General features: G+C 35.7%; 1 protein-coding gene across 1 annotated transcript; it reads left to right on the plus strand.

Annotated features, from left to right (window-relative positions):
* Positions 1 to 27,135, plus strand: LOC111433426 (basic blue protein-like). Its single transcript, XM_023070479.1, has 3 exons — positions 1 to 3; positions 7,622 to 7,864; positions 26,820 to 27,135. The coding sequence occupies exons 2-3, from the start codon at positions 7,672 to 7,674 to the stop codon at positions 27,017 to 27,019; spliced, it is 393 nt and encodes a 130-aa protein (XP_022926247.1). The 5' UTR covers positions 1 to 3; positions 7,622 to 7,671; the 3' UTR covers positions 27,020 to 27,135.

Raw genomic sequence — 27,135 nt, forward strand, 5'->3', positions numbered from 1 at the left:
ATGGTAGGGTTGTTGCAACCTTTGAGCATTCCATATTGAAAATATGAAATATAGTAATGAAATTCAATGTGGGTCTACAAAAAATCTGAAAGGATATACAATGATATTGATGATCATTGAAAACTTAAGAAGTCCATACACTTTTTACTTGGAGAGGATACCTATATTGTGACAGTTAGGCTAACTATACATGAGAGATATCGTTAGACTATATGGAGTGCAAGTATCGATAATGTCAAATTGAGACCTACGCTATGCACCCAATATCTATCATAGTTTTCCATAACATTGGGTACTCGCGTTGACCTCATTAGTGGTATCCACCCACAAATCGATGGTTAGATGGAGCGTTTGAACCATATCTTGGAAGATATATTGCGTGCCTACGTGTTGGATTTTGCAGCTAGTTGAGAATTTAAGTTGTGTCTTATGGAGTTCTTTTACAACAACAACTTCAAAGCAAATATGGAGTTTGCTGGGGACGAGGTAGGTGAATGAGAGTTGTTGGGATTCAAGTTAGTCCAGACTACCAATAGGTCGTACAACAGATCAGGGCGAGAATGCGCACAAATCAGAGTAGACAGAAAAATTATTCTGATGAGAGGCGTAGGAGTTTAGGATTTGAAGTGGACAACATAGTATTCTTGAAGGTGGTCCTGATGAAAGGCGTCTTAAGGTTCAAATGTAAAGGCATGTAGAGCCCATGCTTCATCGAAACAATGGCGTACATACTATCTTAAGGTTCAAATGGTTTAGCTTTGAGTTAGAAACTAAATGTCAATGATTTATATGAATGCTAGCAAATCAGGTCAGATTAGTAATATTAGATTAAATTTATATCAGTAGCCAAATGAATAGATTAAAAACATAATGGCCAAGAAAATTTGTGAACAGTAAACACTGAGATAAGATAAGGAAAGATTTGGAAACAGAGATCAACTAGAAATTAATTTGGAATACATGAGAATAGAATTAAAAGGCAACCCATAAAAAAAAAAGAAGATTGAATTAAAAACCACAAACTAAATATAGAGGGAAAGGTAAATACCAGCGTAAATACAGAGAGTAGTATAGCCCAGAATAACTTGTAATAGTTGTATCTACTTTCTTACCCAACATAACAATGAAAAATGAGATCTTTAATAAAAATATAATTATAGATATATAACATTTCAAGACTTTTAACAATAGACCAATGTAAATTAGACCAATAATGTTGTAGAGTTCAAACCTGAAACTCATGTCATGGGCTCATATAGGTTGACTCGGATTTCAAAGGACGGAATCAAACTTTCATTAAAGATATATTTGTGACAACGACTTAAGCTAGCCAGGTAAGTGATCTTACTATAGGCATGGTTATATTTGCTGTTGACATGTGCCTCGTGGTTTTGCACGTGTCATATATATTGATATGTGTGAATTGTCTGTGGATCGATATGCTTCTTATTTGTTATGTATATGTTATAATATGTGAATTGTTTGATAATAATTGCGGTACGATGTGTTCAATGATATGTTTGAGATAGGATACGAGAAGAATGCACAAAACGAAAGAGTAAAATACATTCATGAAACGTTAAAGTTAGGTTACATACCAGAGTGATATGGATAAGAGAGATTGATGGAAGAATACGGTTAGGTTATGGGTAGAAAGGGATAGGTTGTGATAGATTGATAGAACGATAGCGTTAGGATTGATAGAACGATAGCGTTAGGTTACGTTCTTGTGATGATATGACTAAGGTACGTTCACGTAATGATATGTCTGTGATAGGTATAAGAACATTAAGGCTATGATAAGTTAGAAAATGATATGACTACGAAGTGTTTACATTATGACTTGTTTATGTTATGATACATTGGGATGCAATATGTCATGGTATGATGTGTATATGATAAAATGTTATGTTAAAAGCATAGAACGTTATGTTAGGTCTCTTAAATTGTGTGTATACAGCATGATATGAATGACATGAAATTATGATAAATAACATGAAATATAACCCCGTTAGAATTATGTATGATTTGAGAACTGAAGAATGAGAAACGATATGATATGAATGATGAACGATATCTAAAACAATATGAAAAATGATATGATATGTACGTAATAATAGCAGGGTTGTATTAAAGGATAATGAAAATGGAAAAGTTTTGGGACCTCATGCATTATGTGTGCTCATGCATTTGGGGGGATACCCTTATCCCATCACGAGGGTACGGATGCGTACATCTAATGGCAGGACAATGATCGTCATGCTTTGCATAGCGCTGCCATGACAGTTATTAGTTCTAGCTGTGTTTTAAGATAAAGGTTATGTTTTATGGAATTTAAATGAAGTCTTCCGCATTTAATGTTTATGGTATGTATACAGTAATAACCTTAAATTAAGTAGAAATTTTTAGGTCGTTACAGTTGGTATCAGAGTTCTAGGTTATAAATCTTGTAGGCTTGGCATGTTCCATGGTCCCACCGTCGGTGCCCCGTCTCCTTCAAGTATGTCTTGCGTAAGATAAGAAAATAAAATGTCGTTGATTGTGTATGTTGTTATTGCTTGGTCATTATAAAATATACTCATAATTGAACTTTTACTCTATTGATTGTATTATAATTTACTACATTCATGTTAGCTCAATTCTATATTTATTATAATTTAGAATACGTTATGTTTTACCTTGCATGGAATGTGAATGTAAATTGTTGTATTGATGATGTTTAGATTTACTAAGATTGTTGCTGTGAACAAGTAGCTATAGTTTTAGTAAGCTACTAAATGTTAGTGTATGCGTGAAAATGATTTTGCTAAACAAGATCATATGTTTTAGTTAAACGTCTTGAACATAGATAAACTACACAGTCTTATGACCATAGAGATGGGAAGGACTGTACCAATGTATACTGAAGAGTGAGTAGTTTCAGATGAAATAAAATGACCTAAGAAGTTTGATATATGTCAATATCTTATAGTATACTATAGATATTAAAAGTGGTAGGATCTAAAAGAAAATTTTATAACTTTGAAGTATGTAAACATGAAATTAAAGTATCAGTAAGAAAAAAAAATTGAGTTAAGACCATAAAAGTTTAAAATATGTTTACTTAAATTGATTGGTGAATGATATAAGTGTCTTTAATGGAAGCTGAGCTTTGGAAGTACCGAGAGGTAGAAAATTTCCTGCCTTAATACGAGTTGAATTTTTTTTTTTAAAAAAAATACAACCCATTATGGAAGAGATAAGAGAGAAATACCCTGAGATACCACGTGAGAAAGAAAGGAAGAGACGAAGGAGAAAATAACTTGAGTTGTTATAGAATTTCGACACTTATGAGAATGAAAGTTCCTTTAGAGGTATACGATGTAGTGATCATAAAAAATAAATTAAAAAATAATGAGGTGATTACGGTCAAACTTGTAAAGTCAAAGAAGAGGAGAAAGAAAATGAGGAGATTACTATGGAATCCCATAGACGATGACGTCGAGAACTCCCCATAGATTGAACCTTATCGGCCCATTCCATTCGGCTTTAGTCCGCGCGTATGACCGAAGCCCATACACACGCGCCATCAGCCCATAGAAATTTAGTGACCCGCACACTCAAATTTACATGCAACCGAACCTGGTTTGGCAACCCTTGCGACATCCTGCTTATAGTCGCCCCCATAAACCAAACCAAATCAATATTCTGATTCACGTGCTTGCTAACGTTGACTGAGCTCGGTTTCGGTGACTCTACTTCGACGTAGCTGACATATTTGGCTAGTATTTGAGTTATTCGAACTTCTGGGACTTTTTCTTACTGTTTTGGACTATTTCAAAGTAGTTTTTATATTTTCGAGAGCAATTGAGTGAGTATGACCTCATTTTGGTCCATCTAAGTTACCTTTTGGCTAAAAGTTGAATTAGTTGACACCGTTGGATGAATTAAATTGTATATCATGCCATAACTTGATGACGTGGGTTTACATGGGTGAAATTGAAATTTAAGGAGCGGTTTTGAACCAGCTTTAGGATTATCTTGTAACTTTGACTCAGGCCAACTATATAAGTGGTTCTACTCTTGGCATGGTTGGATGAATTGAATGATGTTGGCATGGTTGGATGAATTGAATTATACTATAAAGAGAGTAGGTTGTGACCCTCACGTATAGACAAGACAAGGTGACAACATAATAGTGATGTCCAACCAGCCACGTAAAGGCCGAAAAAAGACGAATGCCATGATGCGACCGAGGAGGATGGTGCATCATCTAACCCACCATAGAAATGTGCATAGGCAAGACAGAGGCAACAATGTTGACAAAGTGTCATTGATAGACTTGTTGAAGAGTCGGGAAGGGCCCCAGGCCTTAACCTCGAAAAAGGAATTTGGGCATGCGATTCTAAAGTTAAGTTTGTTCATATAAAATTTTAAAACTCATCAAATTTTGGTGTCAATTGGACATAGGACGAACTCTTCATGACACAGTATGTCCATTTCTCCAAAATCATGTCTATAACTACTGTACTAAAAAATGTCTCAAAATATACCTTAGGAGGAGGCGTGATGTCAACTCTCCACCACCTCTGAGCCCTGTGGCTAAGTGAGCTACCCTATGACTTATTCATGTGTCACAGATGAGTGTCTCCGACGACTTCCCTTGAAATGGGTATTCCAAGACAGTGCCGCACGACGCTGGTGGGCAAAAATGGTGCCATTGTGTATGTGTGAGAGGTCGGATTATGCACTCGCTATCCATAATGGATTTTATAAATGAACTAACATAGACACAAGATGACCCAACGCCTCGATATAACTTGATGGATGGATGTTCGAGATGTCTCGATCATGTCAGCGACACATGGGTCTGTTCTCGATGAGCATGATCGAGCGAGCTAAGTTAATCGATGACATCCTAGGACTTGAGATGACATCAAAACATGATGGCCATGTCAATTGGGAACCAAGATTTGAATTGAGATGTGACGTTGCACGTGAGAGACCTTGGCCTCAAGAAGAGGCAAGGTCGAGCCGAATAACTTGAACTAGTATAGAGGCAAGTCGGTTGGGTTGCAGAAGATTGAACATGCACACGTAGATAGGATTTCGTCACTTATCCCCAACTTAAGCCCGAAATCAATTTCTTTCAATTGGGCACGCTCCCGAGGTTATTTCTCTTCGTGGTCTTCAACGAAAACACTCCGTGGAGGTGCAGAAACTTATTGGGATCGTTCTTGCTCGATGAGTCGTCGTGTATCCCCGGATTGCATTTTCAAGCTTTCCTTTAAGTTCTTCAATGGGGGATTGAATTGGGGAACTGGTTTATGGGCACTTTCATCACTTCATTCCTTCATAGAACTTGTGGGTAATCTTGTTTAGAAATTATAGGAATACTTTGGGGAGAAATGGTGGAGAATTGCTCTCGAATTTGGAAGAAATCGGAGAGTAGGAGACCCACAATCTAAACGCTCATAACTCTTGAATGGGCTCTCAACCTTGCTCGATTCTTGTTCCATGTTGTTGCCCCTACTTCAGACTTTATAGGAGAAGCTTAAACCGACATTGAGAGCTCCAAAATCGTTGTGAATTGGCAGTTGGATTTTATGGAATATCTGCCGAAAATATCTACTCCGATCAGAGCCTCATCGATTTTGGTTTTGAATACTAGCCGTTGGATGTGATGGTCTGTCCGTCTTCTAGATCACATCCAATTTTGGAGGAGATCTAACGGCTGAGATTCAAGGTTCGAAAGATTTTGCTTAAATGGTCACGGTTGATGCTCTGATTATGATTAAAGGGGCATTTTCGTAATTATCCATCCTTCCAGGAGTATTTTGGTAATTTGCCACTTTTCAAATATTTTATTATTATGTTTTTTGAAAACTCTGTAATTTTTCTAAATATTTTTCATCCTTGGTCATTTTTCTTTTTAACACATCACAATATATCATATCATAAACAAGTCAATTTATCACATATCTCATCCCATAATGTATTTCATATCATATGACAATATATATATATATATATATATATCATTCACATATCGTATTATAATCATATCATAGCGTAAACACTTCATGGTCATATTGTTTCCTTACTTATCATAGCCTTAACGTCTTATATCTATCACAATCATGTCGTCACATGAACGTACCTTAGTCATATTATCACATGAACGTAACCTAACGCTATTGTTCTATCAATCTATCACAAACCTATCACTTTCTACCCATATCCCTTACTATATATAACCTAACCATATTCTTTTATCAATCTCTCATATCCATAGCACTTCGGTATGTAACCTAACCTTAACGTTTCATAAACGTATCTTACTCCTATCGTCACATTTCGTCTTGTGCATCGTTATCGTATCCTATCTCAAACATATCATTGAACACACCGTACCGTAATTCACATATTATAACATATACATAACATATCATAAGCATTTCAATTCACAAACAACTCACACATATCAATATATATGGCACGTGTCGAACCACGAGGCACGTGTCAACATCAAATATAACTATGTCGATAGTAAGACCACTTGTTTAGCTTAGGTTGATGTCCAGAAGTTATCCTTAATGAAAGTTTGATTCTGTTCTTTGAAATCCAAACCAACCTATGTGAGCCCATGACATCAGTTTCAAGTTTGAACTTTATAAAATTATTTTTCTAATTTACATTGGTCTATTGTTAAAAGTTTTGAAATGTTATATATCTATAATAATGTTTTTATTAAAAATTTTATTTTATAGGGTTACTGTTGTATAAAAAAATTGATAGAGTTATTTAAGTCATTCTGAGCCCATGACATTAGTTTCAAGTTTGAACTCTATAAAATTATTTTTCTAATTTACATTGGTCTATTGTTAAAAGTTTTGAAATGTTATATATCTATAATTATGTTTTTATTAAAAATCTTATTTTATATGGTACCTGTTGTATAAAATGGTATCTCTTGTATAAAAAAGTTATAGAGTTATTTAAGTCATTCTGTGCTTTCCTGTCCTCTATATTTGCTTTTCTTATTTTTTTTCTTTTATCGGTATTTACTCTATTGCCTTTTACTTTTCTTGTTTTTTCTTTATCTGTATTTACTCCCTTCTAATTTTGTTCACAAATTTTCTGTCATTTTATTTTTAATCTATTCATTTGTCGATATTAATTTATTGATTTAATAGTATTAATCTGAAGTTGATTTACTAGAATTCATATAAATTATTGACATTTACTTTTTAATTCAACTAAACAATGGTAATGATTTAACTAAGATTTAACCAAAATTAGCTGTGATTTCTAAAAAAAATAGGACAAAAAAATTAAGATTTAATATATATCTTACTGATCATATCTATCTCCACATAAATCTTGTCTGGTAAATTGGGTAAATTAGGTAAAGCCATTCTCATGTTTTCCTCAAACTAAATCGGTAATTATTGTTTTTCTGTTTCTTTTTGCAAACTGTGATTTTTTTTATGAGGTGGGTTGAGGAGAGATAATTGAGGAAGGAATGAGAGGTTACAAAGGAGGAAGATTGTTTCTCTTTCTTTTAATAGCAAAGGAAAAGAAAGAGGTAAGTTTTGTATGTTTTACATATCTTTATAAGCATCATTTCCAAGCTTCAAAGGAACACAATTGTTTTCCATATCTTTTTTGAGAGCTACTTCGGCTTCACGAATGGCTCGACACGAGGGGAGCAGTGGAACGGTTTCGATTAGCACGGTGGCTGTTGCAATGGCGTTGCTACTACTGCTTGGCTTCGAACATGGCGATGCTGCTACAACTTTTGTTGTTGGCGACTCGAACGGATGGAACTTGGGCATGGAAGGATGGCCTAATGGGAAGGTGTTTAGAGCTGGTGACATATTAAGTGAGTTTTCAACTCTCGTTTTGATCTTGAATAGTAACTGGTGTTTTACTTGCTTAATCGTATCCGTTAAGAATGATGCTCCGTTAAGAATGATGCTCCGATACTATGTTAAGAATGAAAAACAAAGGTTGGATCGAAAGTTCGAGAAAAGAGAAAATATTCTACTAACCAGAAAATATGAAAGTTAGAGAAAAGAGAAAATAGTAGACTCGTTTTAAAGCCTTGAGGGGAAACCCGGAAGGGAAAGCCCAAAGAGGATCTGGGTCGTTACATTACGACCATATAAAATATATTCAAATAGTATCCGATCGAATTCGCTGTTAGATCGTTAATAATAAACGAAACGAATACATACAATTTTTTTCTTTTTTTGGTAGGATTCAACTATAACCCGATAGTTCACAACGTGGTGGTAGTGGACGAGGAGGGTTATAGAAGCTGCATAACTCCAAGAGGCGCCAAAGTGTTCAATTCAGGCAAGGATGAAATCATGCTCTCAAGAGGACACAGCTTCTTCGTATGCACCACCCTACGCCACTCCCAATTTGGGATGAAAATTGCTATCAATTCCCTCTAGTTCTCCACCACGCCATCTCGTTTACACGCTGATCTCGATGTATTTACACGTCGATCTTGATGTAAATGTTCTAAGTAACGATGATTTGGAAACATTGTGGAAATAAAATAATTGATAATAATTAAGCGTGGTTATATGTATCTTATTATTATTTAGGATAATAATGTTAATGCACTAAATTGTTTTATTTTTATAAATTAATATAAACAAAAAATTAATATAAATTAAAACGGGTATGTTTCTCTAAATTTTTTCTATTAATAATGACATAATACCATATTTATTAAAACTATTATTTATAATAAAATAAATTCAATTTATTTAATGTGTATAAGTATTTACTTTTTGATGGTAAAGGTCGAAATTTAAAATAAAAATATTATTTAATGATTTAAAATTAATTAATTTAATGCTTGTAATTGATAATAATTTGTTCATTAATTAGCACCGGTTTACATTTCACAAATATAGAAAGAGAGATAATTAATTATATAAACAAATATAAATATTATTTATTGTGATTTATATAAATATAAAAAATGAATTAATTAGGGATCTTGATTTATATAAATATAAATACAAATAATGAATGATGGTATTGTTTGTAAGTTTTTTATTTTTTTTATATTTATAGATCGTATTTGAATTTTTTTTATAATTATTTAAATATATATTCCATACATTTAAGTAGGGTTGTGACTTAAGAAAATCATCGAATCTTAATATGAAATAACGTCATATTAAGAAATTTCATTATCTTACATCTTACATCGTCATGTTGTCATGCATTGTCGTCATCATAGAACATCATCATAGAACATCATATAATATCGTATGGCATTATCATATAATTCATCATACGTCATACATTATACATCATCATCATATAATATAGTCACAACGTCATAAATATAAAGCATAAATGACACATACAAGGGCCAAGGCATGTGTCGTAAGACCACTTGTATGACACATACAAGGGCCAAGGCACGTGTCGTCGTGCATCAAACAAGTCATCCAACCTATTTATAGTAAGGCATGTGTCGTAAGACCACTTGTATGACACATACAAGGGCCAAGGCACGTGTCGTCGTGCATCAAACAAGTCATCCAACCTATTTATAGTAAGACCACTTATTTGGTTGGCCTTAGCCTGTATTTCGCTACGCTTGTCTTCCATCCTTCAAAGTTGCTCCAAGTCGTTTCCTATTAGGAGGTCCATCTCATTAGCATTTAGCATTTCTAATTTATTGAACTTGAATTTGGTAAATAGAGCAGTTACCTTAATTTATTTTATTTTTGGAATATGACTAAAATTTTAAATGTTTATTTAAGAAAATGAAAATGATTGTCGAAAAATCATTAAAAAAAATGTTATGTTTTTTAAAAATCTTATTTAGAATTTAAATACTTTCTTCACAAAAATGATTTTATGGTAAAAAAAAATGATAAAAGAAAGCTAACGCAATTTTTAAAATTGAAAATTAAATAGTCATCAATTTATTTAAGAAGGTATAAAATAATAATTAAAAAAAATAGCATAATTTAAAGGAAAGTCAAATTTATTCTATATTTGGAAAAAAAATTTAATTAAACTTTTGACATTTTTAAAATACATGGTAAAATTGGTTGAAAATAAACATTTTTTTTTAGTATCTAAAGAAGCGTATAGATTTTTAAATTATTTTCTTTTAATGAAATTTGATTAAAGAAAGAAGTGGTTACCCTTTAATGAAATTTGATTATTATTATTATTATTATTATTATTATTTTGTTAAATTTAAATTGATCCAAAATCAGATTGATGGTAGAAATGTCTATGGAGCAGGGTGAAGACGAAAAAATTTTTCCCATCTCCGTCCACCAACAATAGTTGAGCCCGGTTTGTGAAGGGAGAGTACTTGTTTCGAGTTTAAGATGACTTTTATGGTTTGGCTTTAGAGTTTCATATTCTAAATTCTCTCTCTGCAGGGTATGAAATTGATCATGGTTGATTGGTATAGACTTGTTAGAGTACGCTTTACACTTTCAGGAAGGATTCGTGAACCAAGACGGACTATAGAAGGAGATTGAGCTTGAAAATGTAAGGTACGATTTTGGGGTTTTGAGGAATTTAGTAGATAATATGTAATAGCCCAAAAATAAATAAAGAAATAAACGAATAAAAATAATTATAAAAACCACAAACTAAATATAGAGGGAAAAAGGTAAACACAGAGAGTTTACAGAGACTAGTAAAGCCTAGAATAACTTGAAAAAAGCTGTATCTACTTTCTTATCAAACATGATGAAAAATAAGATTTTTAATAAAAGTATAATTATAGATATATAACATTTCAGACTTTTAACAATGAACCAATGTAAATTAGAGAAATAAAGTTGTAAAGTTCAAACTAAAACTAATGTCATGGGCTCATATAGTTTGACTCGGATTTCAAAGGACGGGATCGAACTTTAATTAAAGATATATTCGTGACAACGACTTAAGCTGGCCAGGTAAGTGACCTTACTATCGGCATGGTTATATTTGATGTTGACACGTGCCCTGTGGTTCTGCACGTGTCATATACTGATATGTGTGAATTGTCTGTGGATCGATATGCTTCCTATAGGTTATGTTATGTTATAATATGTGGTTTGTATGATAATAATTATGGTACGATGTGCTCAATGATATGTTTGAGATAGGGTACGAGAAGGATACACAAAACGAAATGTTATGGATAGGAGTAAGATATGTTCATGAAAAGTTAGAGTTAGGTTACATACCGGAGTGCTATGGATAGGAGAGATTGATGAAAGAATACGGTTAGGTTATGGGTAGAAAGGGATAGGTTTGTGATAGATTGATAGAACGATAGCGTTAGGGTATGTTCTTGTGACGATATGACTAAGGTACGTCACGTAATGATATGTCTGTGATAGGTATAAGAACGTTAAGGCTATGGTAAGTTAGAGAATGATATGACTATGAAGTGTTTACGTTATGACTTGGTTATGATATGATACATTGTATGCCAGATTATTGTGCTTACGTACGAAATCATGTGAATGTGAATGTATGTTATTTATGCTGCTTAGTTGATGTGATATGAATGCATGTGACAATGTGTGGCCCTTGTACGATTATGGCTTGTTGTATGAGTATTGAAATGTAACTGAATGAATTGTATGACATGAAATACGGTAAATTGCATGATACATAACCCCGCTAGGAATATGTATGATATGTAACGAAATGAGAATGAGAATGACACGTAAGCATGAAAACGTGACATGGGGTTATGTTCATTAAATGATGACTGTAGGACTAGTGGGACCTCATGCATATTGTGTAATCATGCATTTGGGGGGATACCCCTATCCCAGCACGAGGGTACGGACGCGTACATCCAAATGGCAGGACAACGATCGTTATGCCCTACATAGCGCTGCCGTGACGGTTTTAGTTTTAACGGGTCCTGGTGGGCCCCCAGAGCATGCCCACTGGCTAGGGACAGTGCCCAGCAGTGTGCGAACTAGCTGGTGAGCCCATACTCGCACGTATGGGCTGCGTGTAGAGTATATGGTACACATTCACGATTACCTGTTAGGATTACACCGTAGGGAAAACGAAACGAAACGAAAGATAGGTCTCATCATTTCATTGCATGTGATTGTTGCATTTAACCCCAATAGTGGGGTCACTTACTGAGTATTTCTTTAAATACTCAAGCCTTGTGCTACTACATTTTTCAGGTTAAGGCAAGACATTCCTGTACGGCTGACGACGGCATCGTAACTCGAGATCATGACACATGCATAGAATAGTGGCATTTATTTTCTTAGACTTAGGATAGAATAGGATGTTTTAAACTTAAACATTTATTTATTTTATTTCGAGTCTTTTGTTGTGTCGTTTCAAAGATATTTTTGAAACACGTAAGTCCATGGCTGTGTTTTAAGTTAAATGTTATGTTTTATGGAATTTAAATGAAGTCTTCCGCATTCAATGTTTATGGTATGTATACAGTAGCGACCTTAAATTAAGTAGAAAATTTCGGGTCGTTACAATAAATGCGACTTATTCTCGCCTTTTATTACCTCGTGAAAGAGAAAACTATTACAAGGAAAAAGAAGATAACATTATTGAAATAAAGGAAAAGTAACAAAACCAAAATGAATGTTTTATTCTACCCTATCATTTATTATGAAAATATATTTCAACCTATACTAACCTATACTAATGATGCAAACCGAATTCAGGCTAGACTACGAAATGGGAAAAAAAAAAACAAACAACTATCCTATACATGTGCCACGGTCCCGAGGTGTACGATGCCTTGGAATTAAGATTGGTCGGCTACTATTGCTTGGTCATTCTTTACTCTATCCTTAGCTACTACGTCTACCCTCTCAGGGCTGCTTGCCGACCATACATACAATAAGAGTTCTAATTCAAACCCTGTCTCTGATCCCTCTCGAGGTGAGCTCTCTTCAGCCTCACCTCGTCCTCTATCTCTTATAAGAGGTCGTCCCCTTCCTCGTCTTACTCTTTCGCATGGTCTAGGCAGCATGGTTCTAGAAACCAAGATAGCATCTCTTAAGTTTAAGGCTCATTACCTATGAAATTATGCTATGCATCACATCTACTAAGTTCACATCATATTGCAAACAAAATCACTCAGCATGCAACACATCACATCATGCTCTTAAATAAATACGTGAAATATCACAACAATTTCAGTAACATTAACATAAAAATGCATGCAAGTTTGAAAACGTTTCTCTTTTCTTATCTTGTGCAAGACATACCTGACGGTGACGGGGGCATCGACGTTGGGACCATGGAACGTGCCAAGCCTACATTGTAGGCTAGTCTACAGAATCTAAAACCTAGAGCTCTGATACCAACTGTAACGACCCTAAATTTCCACATACTCAGAGTCGCTACTAACGTCTCATGCTCATCTATAATGCGGAAATATAGCTCTTACATGAACATAATTGATAACGTAAATTAAAAAAAAAACGTTTAAAACAACTTCTCCGGAAAACACAGCCATGGTCTTACGTGTTTAAATATGAAATACTGAAATTTAGAGAAAACAAAAACAAATACAAAATAATTTAAAACAATGAAATGCAAAACAACCTGTTCTAACTTAAGACTAGAAATTTAAATATGAATCTACCCTATGCACGTGCCACAGTCTCTGCTCGCGATGCCGCCGTCCTCCATACAAGTGCGCCTTGCCTTTACCTAAAAAATGATGTGGCACACGGCCTGAGTATTTCAAAGAATACTCAGTAAGTGGCCCCGCTATAGGGGCCATGCAAATGCAAACACATGCAATCATGAGTTAGGGACCTATCTCTAATCATCTTAGGGGTGGCCTCCAGTCTCGGAAAATTGGATGTGTAGTACTTCCCTACACACGACTCACACGTGCGAGTGTGAATCCCCAGGGCGCTCGCACACCCCCTGAACCCTCTGGTCAAGCTAATCTGTAGCGACGTCCGGAGGTCAGCGGAACCCCATAGTGTCATGCGCCTCATGAACACCCTCATCTGTGTGCTTTCGCACCTGTGCGCATTCGCGCTCATCATAAGGTGCGCGTCCGCACTCATCATCACTAGGGGAAGTAGCCCTATGCTTATGAACATACAAAATGCATGAGGTCCCTCTAAATCCATCGTAATGTCTCTTCTGACACAACCCTATAGTCTCATCTCTTTGTTACTCTAGGTAACGCATACTCGTGGATATTTATATTAATATCATTTTCATGCTCTTAGAGTTGTGTCCTACGTCGATCTAACGACATGATGCAATATGGCACTCATCATCATCTAGCATGCTCAATATGGAAAACATCATCATATTAAGGTAAAAATCATGCAATCATCATGCTCATCATAATGCCACAACGTGCGTCAAACATAACAAGCGTCACTCAACAAAATATGTATATACCGCGCATATCATCAAGCATCATAATCCACACATCATCATAATTCATACAATTATTTAGCCTATCCTATAGTAAGGCCACTTACCTGGTTGGCCTTAGCCGAAGAATTCCCTAATTTATTTACGTAAGCTCCCGTTCCTCGAGAACTACACCAAATGTTGCCAAGGTTTGCTTCCTATCGCATCGTTCGTCACATTTTGTTAGTATTTCACATTTTAATTAATAATCCAACTAACCGTGTGAAAAACTGCTCTAAACGGTCTCAATAAAAATCGAATTCCATGTTTTCATTGTTTCTAAATTATATAGGATAATAAAACTTAAAACTTAAATTAATAATATGTCAATATTATTAATGTTTCAAGTGGCTTGGATAATTCAACATTTAATGTTATATCCTATAGATACAAATACAACAATTTCTCATATCCTCTACTATCACTTATTTCTCTTCTATGTCATATTTTAATTCTATTTACTTACCATTTTCAAACCGTTCTAACTTCCTTTTCTTTCCTAAAATCCTCCCTCTCTTGTTTTTTTTTTTGTTTTTTTTCTTTCTTTTAACTCTAATTCTGTTTAGCCTTTTAATTTTGTCATTGCCATATGAACTGTACTTGCCATCTTCAAACTGTTCTAACTTTCTTTTCTTTCCTAAAATCCTCTCTCTTTGTTTTTGTTTTTTCGACTCTAATTCTGTTTAGCCTCTCAATTCTACTTCCATATCTAATTATTTTAAGCAATTTAAATTTAATTCTTTTAATTAGTTTCATTCTTTTAGGCAGTTTATTACAATGGGTTTAATTCTACTCACCAGATTTTCTTTAATCTTACTGTTTCCAAATCTAATCTCCTCTCTTTCCTGTGAAAATCTCTTTTGATTATGTGTTCCAAATTTGATATTTTTTTATTTTTATTTGATCTGTCTTCCAATCTTTCTCTCTTCTCTTTTCCTCTCTGTCTCATATTTTAATTCTATTGCTAGATTTTATTTTTATTTGAATATGTATCCAGATCTTTCTTTTCCCTATCTTTCTCTCCTCCTCATCTATCTATTCCTTTTTTTTTATCAATTTTCATGGACTCTCGCTAGGACATATAATTTCTAATTCAGATCATTGCAACAGATAATTTCTAAATTTCTAACTCAGATCTAAATAATTGCTAATATCCTTTGCAGGAAGAAAGAGAAAAATAAAAATAAAAAGGTAAATCTGACTATTAACCTTTTGAAATGACATCTCTCGTCTACCATCTCTCCATTATCTACCTTCTTCTTGTTTACTCCAGAAAAATATTTTCTTTCTATTTTTGTTTTTTTTTTGTTTTTTTTGGCTGAGTTATTGATACCGAGGGAGGTATTTTAGGGGATGGACGGAGAGATTAAAGGAGGTGGTCAGTTTTTTTTTTTCTTTTTCTTTATTTTGTTATTTTTATTTTAACACACACACATGTATATATATATAACTAAACCCAACGGGGCGTTACAGCCTTGTTAATAGAAATTACAACGATTATGGAAATAATCACCATTCATGACCCTCAGTGGGCTTGAGAATCTATTAAAAGGAACTAAAATCTACCACAAAACTCAACAACTTATCTATTTAATCTCTCTTAGCCGAACTTTCCTCATTATAGTTGATTTTCTCATCACTTTCTGTTTTTCGACGGCAGTGGCACTCTTTTTAGTTTTGTTTAAATAGTTAAAATCTCCAACACTCATTTGAATGTTACCCAAAAACTCACTTAATTTCCAGCGATTAGATTAACCAAAAAGATAGGTTTCCTGTGGAATCGATAATTTACTTATTACTTGCTACTTGTGATAGTGTATACTTGCACTTATTCTTGTGAATTTTACATCATTTTATTATATACATCCACAAGCGATCAAGTTTTTGGCGCCATGTCCGGGGAACCTAATTTGGTTATTTTATTGTAGATTTTCATGAGTTGGAGCCACAAAAGAAGCCATAGTAAGCTGAATTTTCTACTGCTGAATTTACTGCTGCAGAATTATATTTACTACTGCTGAATTGAGCTTACTGCTGCAGAATTCTATGCATGAGTACCTACGGGTTTGAAATTTATTTTTAATCCCGAAATAGAGAGAACCTTTAGACGAAAGTTGAGGGAGAAAAAGAAAATGGCAGAACAGAATCTACAGCAAATGACCCAACTGAATCAGGAGTTTGAAAATCCAGTGATGATGGCTAATCAAGAGAGAATTACTGCTAATGCCATTCATTTAGCCGATGATAGAGAAAGAGCAATCCGAGCATATGCACACCCAGCTGTGGAAGAGCATATGCACACCCAGGCCTTAACCTCAAAAAGGGAATTTGGGCATTCTGAAGTATGACACAGTATGTCCATTTCTCCAAAATCATGTCTACAACTACCATACCAAAAAATGTCTCAAAATGTACCTTAGGAGGAGGCGTGGTGTCAACTCTCCACCATCTCTGGGCCCTATGGCTAAGTGAGCTACCCTATGACATATTCATGTGTCACAGACAAGTGTCTCCGACAACTTCCCTTGAAATGGGTATTCCAAGATAGTGCCACACGACATTGGTGGGCCAAAATTATGCCATTGTGTATGTGTCAGAGGTTGGATTATGCACTTGCTATCCATAATGGATTTTATAAATGAACTAACATAGACACAAGATGATCCAACGCCTTGATATAACTTGATGGATGGATGCTCGGGATGTCTCGATCATGTGAGCGACATATGGGTCTGTTCTCGATGAGCATGATCGAGCGAGCTAAGTTAATCGATGACATCCCAGGACTTGGGATGACATCAAAACATGGTGGCCATGTCAATTGGGAACCAAGATGAGAATTGAGACGTGACGTTGCACATGAGAGACGTTGGCCTCAAGCAGAGGCAAGGTCGAGCCGAATAACTTGAACTAGTATAGAGGCAAGTCGGTTGGGTTGCAGAAGATTGAACATGCACACGTAGGCTCGAGCAAGCTTGAGTTCCGCACAAGTTGTATTCGGTTGACGAAGATAAACCTCACCTAAGGTCCAATGAAGTCATGAAGACAAACGATGTGATGTCCCACATTGGTTGGGGAGGAGAACAGACCACCATGGAAAGCTTCCCCTAGCAACGCATTTTAAAGCCTTGAGGGGAAGCCCAAAAGGGAAAGCCCAAAAGGGAAAGCCCAAAGAGGACAATATCTGCTAGCGGTGGATCTAGGTTGTTACAAATGGTATCAGAGCTAGACATCGGACGATGTGTCAGCCTTCTCGCTGTTCTCCGAAGGGGGGTAGACACGAGATGGTGTACCAGTAAGGACGCTGGGCCCCAAAGGGGGGTGGATTTGGAGGCGATCCCACATCGATTGGAGGAAGAAAAGAGTGCCAACGAGGACGCTGGGTCCCGAAGGGGGGTGGATTGTGATGTCCCACATTAATTGGGGAGGAGAACAAACCACCATTTATAAGGGTGTGGAAACCTTCCCCTAGCAGACACGTTTTAAAGCCTTGAGGGGAAGCCCAAAAGGGAAAGCCCAAAGAGGACAATATCTGCAAGCGGTGGATCTGGGTCGTTACAAACGAAAAATAAATAGGAGGTAGGAGTGATAAGATAAGGAATCACTACAAGGGGAGTAAGATTCGGATTACCTTGTTGATCGAATATCTCAAGGCAAGAACATTGTTTGAGATTCGAACCACTCCACAAGCAAGATCGATCATGTCTAGCTTGAATGATTCTTGTTGATCAAATATCTCAACGCAAGAACACTTGTTTGAGATTCGAATCACTCCACAAGCAAGATTGATCATGTCGAGCTTGAATGATTCTACATGCAACCTAAACTACATAGAGTTGCAAAGAAACTTAGCCATTGGCTAAAGAAGAGCACAAATGCTTCTTTTAATATATTTTCCAAGTCCTATTACAAATACAACATAGATGGCTTTATATAGCCTCAAAATGAAAGCATTCTAAAAGTTGTAACATTCACACTTTATGGCCATAATTAGCCATTATGTAAATATAACCGAAATTAAATAAAAAGTCTTAAAACACAATAACTCTAAATTATAACCCACCCAAAATTTACAACAATCAAACTTTATTCTTCTTCAATGTAGCATGAATTGAAACATCTTTTGATAATTTTGACAACCTTTTCTTCACATCTTCATTGAAGCATATTGTATGATTGATGTCTCTTGGTTCATATCAAGGAGGCTTGGATTTCCCTCAAGGCTTGTCATGAGCGTGTCAAAATCACGATGTCAGGGTTGTTACAAACGAAAAATAAATAGGAGGCTTGGATTTCCCTCAAGGCTTGTCATGAGCGTGTCAAGATCATGATGTCAAACGGTTGAAAATGTACAACCATAAAAAATGGCACGTTCTCTGTGGCCCCTCCATGCGTCGTATTTTATGATTGCTATGATGTAAATTATGTTATGTAGTGTTATGACTTATGTAATGTCCAGACTACGTGATGATGTGTTATGACTTATGTTATGCTATGATATTGTGCACACCATGTTTGCATGTTTATTTTTTAGAGTGTGAAATGTTGATACGTCAATAATGTATTCTTGAAAACGTTTATGAAAGAACGAATGCACGATCTACATAATATATGATTTGAAGCCACAGAGACCTCATCCATTTTTGTGTGTCATATGCATCGGGATACTTCCTCGTCATGATTAGTATGGACGCGTATGTTACGACATTTATGTCAACCATAATGTTATGATACGATATTCTGTACACCATAATACTATGTGGGCTCCTTTCCCTCAATGGCTCTGGCAGTACGAGTGTGAGCTAGCTAAAAGGCAGGCCTAGGGGTACGTATACGCCCGCCTAGTGGGTCCATGTGTGCATACGTGGGTCGTGTGCAGAGAAATACTAAACATCCAATTTTAGCTCAAACTGAAAAGAAGAGTTTAAGGCCATGAAATAGAGTTTTATGAAATGATATGTCCCAAATATGATTCTATATGATTGCATTTCCTGACCCCCATAATAACGTACTTAGTCTTTCTTAAAATACTCAAGTCACGTGCTACACTTATTTTTCAAGTAAAGGTAAGACACCTCTGTACATCCATACAGGAGTGTCTTACTTTTACCCGAGACTAAACATGACGATATCACGGTGGCAACCATGAGACTAAAGTTAGTGTAAATGCACTCATGTTGTTTTTCTTCGATAGCCCTTAGATTACATCAGGGCAATGTTTTATTTTCTAGTTTTATTTAAAACTCATGTTATTTACTTTTCCCCATATTGTTTCAATAACCTATAATGAACGTATAAGTCATAGTGTCGTTATGAAATATTTTAAATAAATTTTTCGCACCTAATAATTATGTCATATATTTGGCTTCACTCTTCGATATTAAATATAAATTCTTCCAATAATTTTTGCATCAATCATTGCATTCCGACGCACAATACAAAATCACCCCTTAAATTTATAATCACTCCTCTTGGATTTTTAAATTATACAACCAAGAGAATCATTTTTTTTTAATCAAAATGAATATGGTGTGAATTAATACAAAGAACCTAATCTAAACTTAACTCAATTGTTTTAGACATTATTTTATTATATACATATATTCGTTTTTTTTTTTTTTTGAATAAATAGTATAATAGTTATTCAAATTTAAGTTGAAAATATAGTCCGCTAAATTTTGGAATTAAATATTATATTACATTAATTTTATATATTGGACCTAATTCAAGATGTATTTCGTCGAAAAGGAGTGGCTCGCACTTGGACGTACGCCAGTCACTGGTTCAACTTAATGAAATACCTTCCTACACCTAATTGATCAAAAAATTGCAATGAGTGGCACGAACTCTTTTTTATTTCGAGCGATGTTATAGGTCGCTAGTTGATATGTAGACGGAGATTTGCGTCATACTTTGTAATGGCCCGAAATTTTCTACTTAATTTAAGGTCGTTACTGTATACATATCATAAACATGAATGCGGGAATACTTCATTTAAACTTACATAAAACATAACGTTCAGCTTAAAACTGTTGGCGACAACAGAAAACTGAAGTGAGATTGAGAGGAGGAGTGATTTGAATGATGGGGAGGGAGGTCCTTTTATAGGGGAATTCCCGGAGTTGGTTGAGAGTTTTGTGGATGAAGTTTGAATTCACCTCCTCCTTCTCTTCGGTAGTAACTAATTCAAACTCTATTATTAGCTTCAACACTCTCCCTTAAACTGAATTCTGCGGAAATCAGTTTAGGACTTCACTTCATCTTCTTGATATACATCTTGTATTCTGCACATCCCCATCTTTCTTCTAAGCTTCTCGAACAATGGTTGTTTCAAGGGCTTTGTGAATAGATCTGCGATTTGTTCATCACTTCGGCAAAAGTTGAGTTCAATAATGCCTTCTTTACACAAATCACGTAAGAAATGAAATCGAACATCGATGTGCTTGCTCCTTCCATGCAACACAGGATTTTTGGATAACTTAATAGTTGACATATTATCACAATATATAACCGTCGTACCTGGTTGCTTCTGATTAAGAATTTCAAGCATTTTTCTTAACCAAATTGCTTGGCACGAGCATGCTCCTGCTGCCACAAATTCTGCTTCTGTAGTTGAGAGTGTTACAATAGGTTGCTTCCTTGAAGACCAGCAAATAGCTCCTGAACTCATCATGAAAATACTTCCTGAAGTACTTTTACGATCGTCTATATCACCTGCATAGTCGCTATCTGTATAGCCAACCATCTTCGGATCATCTCCTTTCTTGTAGAATACCCCCAAATCAAAGGTTCCTCTCACATAACGAAGTATCCTTCTTGCTGCATTGAGATGTTTTTCCGTTGGATGCTCCATGTAACGACTTATCATACTAACTGCATACATGATGTCTGGTCTTGTTGAAGTTAGGTACATCAAACTTCCCACAATTTGTTTGAAGTACCTATTATCAACCTCTCGCCCGTCAATATCCTTGTGCAACTTTAAACCCAATTCTGATGGAGTTCCAAATGTGCGCTCATCCAATTTAAATCTTTCAAGTAATTCTTGAGCATACTTCTTCTGACAGATAAAGTTACCCGCGGGAGTTTGAGTAACTTCTACTCCAAGAAAATATCTCATCAAGCCAAGGTCTGTCATTTCAAATTCCTTCATCATGCTCTTCTTAAAAAATTCAAACATTTCTTCATTATTGCCAGTGAATATTAAATCATCAACGTATAAGCAAATAATGATAATGTTACCTCTCTTTTCAGTTTTCACATACAACGTATGTTCATACGGGCATTTAGTGAATCCCATCTTTTCAAAATGAGAATCAATGCGACTGTACCATGCCCTCGGAGCTTGCTTTAAACCGTACAAAGCTTTCTTCAACTTGTATACTTGTTCCTCTTTGCCTTTTTGAACAAAACCTTCTGGTTGCTCCACATATACTTCTTCTTGAAGCTCTCCATGTAAGAAGGCCGATTTCACATCAAGTTGATAAATAGGCCAAGATTTCTGTGCTGCAATAGAAATTATGAGCCTGATAGTGTCTTGACGTGCCACTGGTGCAAATACCTCCTTATAATCAATTCCATACTTTTGCTTGTATCCTTTTGCAACAAGTCGTGCCTTGTACTTATCCACCTCACCGTTTTCATTCAACTTGGTTTTGAAAACCCATTTTACTCCGATTGTTTTCTGGCCTCTAGGAAGATCAATGAGCTCCCAAGTCTTGTTATTCTCTATGGATTTGATTTCAGTGTCCATAGCTTCCTTCCATTTCTTCTCCTTTACTGCTTCTTCAGAGACAATTGGATCACTATCCATAAAGAATGCAAAATAACCAGTATCACTTGATTCATAGTCCATCTCATAATCAATCATCCAGTTTGGTCTCTTTCTTGTTCTTGGATGTCTTTGATTATGATCATGATCTTCTTCTACTGGTTCTTCTTGTTGAGCTTGTGATGAACTCTCTCCATGCTCATAGTGAGGCTGAATAGGGGCTTCAGTTTGTTCTTCTTCAAGATCTACAAGAATCTGCTGATTCACAGTGATCTTTTCTTCCCATGTCCAAGTCTTCTTTTCGTCAAAGACTACATCACGACTTACCACCACCTTCTTTGTCAGAGGATCATAAAGCTTGTACGCCTTAGAGGTCTCGCTTACTCCAAGGAATACACACTTCAAACTCTTGTCTTCAAGTTTCTTCCTTTTCTCATTAGGAACGTGTGCATATGCTATGCACCCAAAGATTCTAAAGTGGTCTACTGCAGGTTTTCTTCCACTCCATGCTTCTTGTGGAGTCATATCTCTGTGGAGTCATATCTCTAACAGAAAAAGTAGGGCTCCGGTTGAGAATGTGAATGGACCACACAACAGCTTCTGGCCAGAATTCCTTCGGGACTTCTCCTTTATTTAGTAAACTTCGAACCATGTTGAGAATGGTCCTGTTTTTCCTTTCGGCCACACCATTTTGTTGTGGTGTATATGCTGTTGTTAACTGCCTCCATATGCCCTTCTCTTCACAAAATTGAATAAACTCTTTCGAGCAGAATTCTCCACCTCTGTCAGTTCTTAAAGCCTTGACTCTTCTTCCAGTTTCCGTCTTCATAGTAGCACAAAATTTTTTGAAGCAATAAAGACTTCTGATTTGGCGTGCAAGAAATAAGTCCATGTTTTTCGACTAAAATCATCGATGAGGGTCATGAAATATTTCTTGTTACCATTTGATGTTGGAGAGATGGGACCACATATGTCTGAATGAATCAACTCCAAAATTGCTTGAGCTCTTCTTGATTTTCCGAATGGAAAAGAGTTTCTTTCATGTTTTGCTACTACACAGCTCTCGCAAATTTCCGTTGGTGGAGTAATATCTGGCAGCCCAGTTACCATCTTCTTTGAGGACAACGTCTTTAATCCTTTGAAGTGTAGATGACCATACCTAAAATGCCAAAGTCAGGTGGTATTTTCTTTCTTCACCATCAAACTCTTTGCAACAATATTTAACGTCAACGGATATAGACGGTTGGTGGTCATCTTCATCTTAGCAATCGATCCTCTTTTGGAGTCATAAATTTCACATTCATCATTTTGGAATGTGATCAAATACCCCTTTTCTTGTAACTGACCGATACTAAGTAAGTTGGCCTTCAGATCAGGAATGTAGAATACATTAGAAATAGACTCTACAAAGCCATTTCTAGTCTTGATATCTACGGTTCCTTTCCCCATCACTTGGAGAGTTGAATTGTTGCCAAGAGAAACCGTAGTATGAAAATTTTCATCTAGAGTGGAGAAGAATTCCTTACAACCTGTCATATGATTGCTGCATCCAGAGTCTACGACCCATACACCTTGATCTGCAACCTTCATAGCATGGAATGACATTAATAATGTTTCTTCTTCTCTTCTCTCCACAAAATTGGATTGATCTCTTTTCTCCTTTTGGAGTCTGGTATAGCATTCATTTTTGTAATGTCCAAGGCGTCCACATCTGTAACATTCCACCTTAGACTTGTCAAAGTGTCTCTTGCCTTTGTTGTCATAATCGTTTCTGACTAGGTCTGCTGACCTGCCAACATCTCCACTTCTTTCTCGACTGCCTCTCTCACAACCTCTGCCTCTTCTTTGCCCTCTACCTCTAGAGCTTGAAGTTTCACTTGGTGTGGATATCTTTAAGGTTGTCATCTCCTCTATTGCACTTGTACGATTGAGCCTCTGCTCATGTACTAACAGGGAGCTTTGGAGTTCATCTATTTGCATCTCTTCGACATTGTTTGCTTCTTCGATAGAACATACAATGTAATCAAACTTTGGAGTTAGTGATCGCAAAATCTTTAATATGACTGCAACATCTGTGATTGAATCACCATGCATCCTCATTTTACTTGCAAGACTTATAACCTTGCCAATATAATCATTCACCATTTCTCGCTCTTGCATTTGGAGAATTTCAAAGTCTCTCCTAACTGCCTGTAGTTGAGCACGTTTTACTCTCGTTGAGCCTTGATACTTCCTCCTCATAGAATCCCAAATTTCCTTGGATGTCTTCTTCTGAAGCATTGTTTCCAAGATAGTCCTATCAATGGACTGAAATAAATAGTTCTTGACCTTCAGGTCCTTCAACTTCGATGCTGCCAACAGTTGCTGTTGACCAACTGAGAGTACCTCGCCTTCATTTGGCTCTTCATAACCCGTTTCCACCATATCAAAGAACTCCTTTGATCTGAGAAAATTTTCCACCAACATCGCCCAATGATCATAGTGACCATCGAACCTCGGGATGGCGGGCTGAACGTAGCTCTCAACTTGTTTTTCTGCTGCCATTTTTTGCTGCTGCAAGATTGCTCTGATACCAGTTGTTGGCGACAACAGAAAACTGAGGTGAGATTGAGAGGAGGAGTGATTTGAATGATGGGGAGGTAGGTTCTTTTATAGGGGAATTCCCGGAGTTGGTTGAGAGTTTTGTGGATGAAGTTTGAATTCACCTCCTCCTTCTCTTCGGTACTAACTAATTCAAACTCTATTATTAGCTTCAACAAAAACACAGCCGACTTACGTGTTTTGAAAACACCTTTAAAACAACACAACAAAAGACTAAATAAAATAAATAAACGTTTAAATTATAAAACATCTTATTCTAGCCTAAGATTAAGAAAATAAATGCGACTACTCTAGGCATGTGCCATGGTCTCGAGTTGTGATGCCGTCGTCAGCCGTACAGGAATGTCTTTATAACGCCCAAAATTTTCTACTTAATTTAAGGTTGCTATTGTATACGTACCATAAACATTGAATGCTGAAGACTTCATTTAAATTCCATAAAACATAACATTTATCTTAAAACATAACCATGGACTCACACATATGATAAGCATATCAATCCACAAACAACTCACACATATCAATATATATGACACGTGCCGAACCACGAGGCACGTGTCAACATCAAATATAATTATGCCGATAGTAAGACCACTTACTTGATTAGCTTAGGTTGATGTCCAGAAGTTATCATTAATGAAAGTTCGATTCTGTCCTTTGAAATCCAAGCCAACCTATGTGAGCCCATGACATCAGTTTCAAGTTTGAACTCTATAAAATTATTTTTCTAATTTACATTGGTCCATTGTTAAAAGTTTTGAAATGTTATATAAATATGTTTTTATTAAAAATCTTATTTTATATGGTTTCTGTAGTATAAAAAAGTTGATAGAGTTATTTAAGTCATTCTGTGCTTTCTTATCCTCTGTATTTGCTTTTCTTATTTTTTTTCTTTATCTGTATTTACTCTATTGCCTTTTACTTTTCTTGTTTTTCTCTTTATCTGTATTTACTCCCTTTTAATTTTGTTCACAAATTTTCTTTGCCATTTTATTTTTAATCTATTCATTTGTCTACTCATATAAATTTATTAATCTAATATTATTAATCTAATGTATAAATCATATAAATTATTGGCATTTAGTTTCTAACTCAACTAAACAATTGTAATTTGTAATGATTTAATGAAGATTTAACCATGATTGGTGCTGTGATTTCTAAAAAAAAATAGGACAAAAAAAATTAAGATTTAATAGATATCTTACTGATCAGTCTCCACTTAAATCTTGTCAGGTGAATTGGGTAAAGCTCCTCAAATTAAATCTGTCAATTATTGTTTTTCTGTTCTTTTTTGCAAACTGTGATTTTTTTTTGCGTTGAAGAGAGATAATTGGGGAAGGAATGAGAGGTTACTCGAGAGAAAGGAGGAAGATTGTTTCTCTTTCTTTTAATAGCAAAATGAGGAGACATAATCAATTGCTAAACGGCCCACTACTTCTAGGCACGAAAGAAAGGAAAAGAAAAAGGCAAGTTTTGTATGTTTTACATATCTTTATAACCATCATTTCCGAGCTTCAATAGAACATAATTGTTTTCCATATCTTTTTTGAGAGCTACTTCGGCTTCACGAATGGCTCGACACGAGGGGAGCAGCGGAGCGGTTTCGATGAGCACGGTGGCTATTGCAATGGCGTTGCTGCTGCTGCTTGGCTTCGAACATGGCGATGCTGCTACAACTTTTGTTGTTGGTGACTCGAACGGATGGAACCTGGGCACGGAAGGATGGCCTAATGGGAAGGTGTTTAGAGCCAGTGACATATTAAGTGAGTTTTCAACTCTCGTTTTGATAGTTGAATAGTAATTGATGTTTTACTTGCGTAATCGTATATGTTAAGAATGATGCTTTGATACTATGTTAAGAATGAAAAACAGAAGTGGGATCGAAGATAAATTATATCAAAACACAAGTCCACTCGTTTTAAAAGCCTTAAGGGAAAGCCGGCCGTTACATTATGACTATATAAAATATATTCAAATAGTTACATTGTTGATAATAAACTAAACGAATAGATACATTTTTTTTTTTTTTTTGTAGGATTCAACTATAACCCAACAGTTCACAACGTGGTGGCAGTGGACGAGGGGGGTTATAGAAGCTGCATAGCTCCAAGAGGCGCCCAAGTGTTCAATTCAGGCAAGGATGAAATCATGCTCTCAAGAGGACAGAACTTCTTCATATGCACCACCCCAGGCCACTGCCAAGCTGGGATGAAAATTGCTATCAATTCCCTCTAGTTCTCGACCACCCCATATCGTTTACACATCGACCTCGATGTAAATATTCTAAGTAATGACGATTTGGAAACATTGTGGAAATAAAATAATTGATAATAATTAAGTGTGGTTATATG

Source organism: Cucurbita moschata, unplaced genomic scaffold (genome assembly GCF_002738365.1).
Source record: "Cucurbita moschata cultivar Rifu unplaced genomic scaffold, Cmos_1.0 Cmo_Scf00042, whole genome shotgun sequence".
NCBI lineage: Eukaryota > Viridiplantae > Streptophyta > Magnoliopsida > Cucurbitales > Cucurbitaceae > Cucurbita > Cucurbita moschata.

What these genes read in the sequence shown, in the direction of transcription:
- LOC111433426 (XM_023070479.1), top strand. Translation starts at nt 7,672, where the DNA reads ATGGCTCGACACGAGGGGAGCAGTGGAACGGTTTCGATTAGCACGGTG. An exon ending in TAGAGCTGGTGACATATTAA is followed by an intron (nt 7,865 to 26,819) that starts GTGAGTTTTCAA and finishes TTTTTTTTGTAG; the next exon opens with GATTCAACTATAACCCAACA.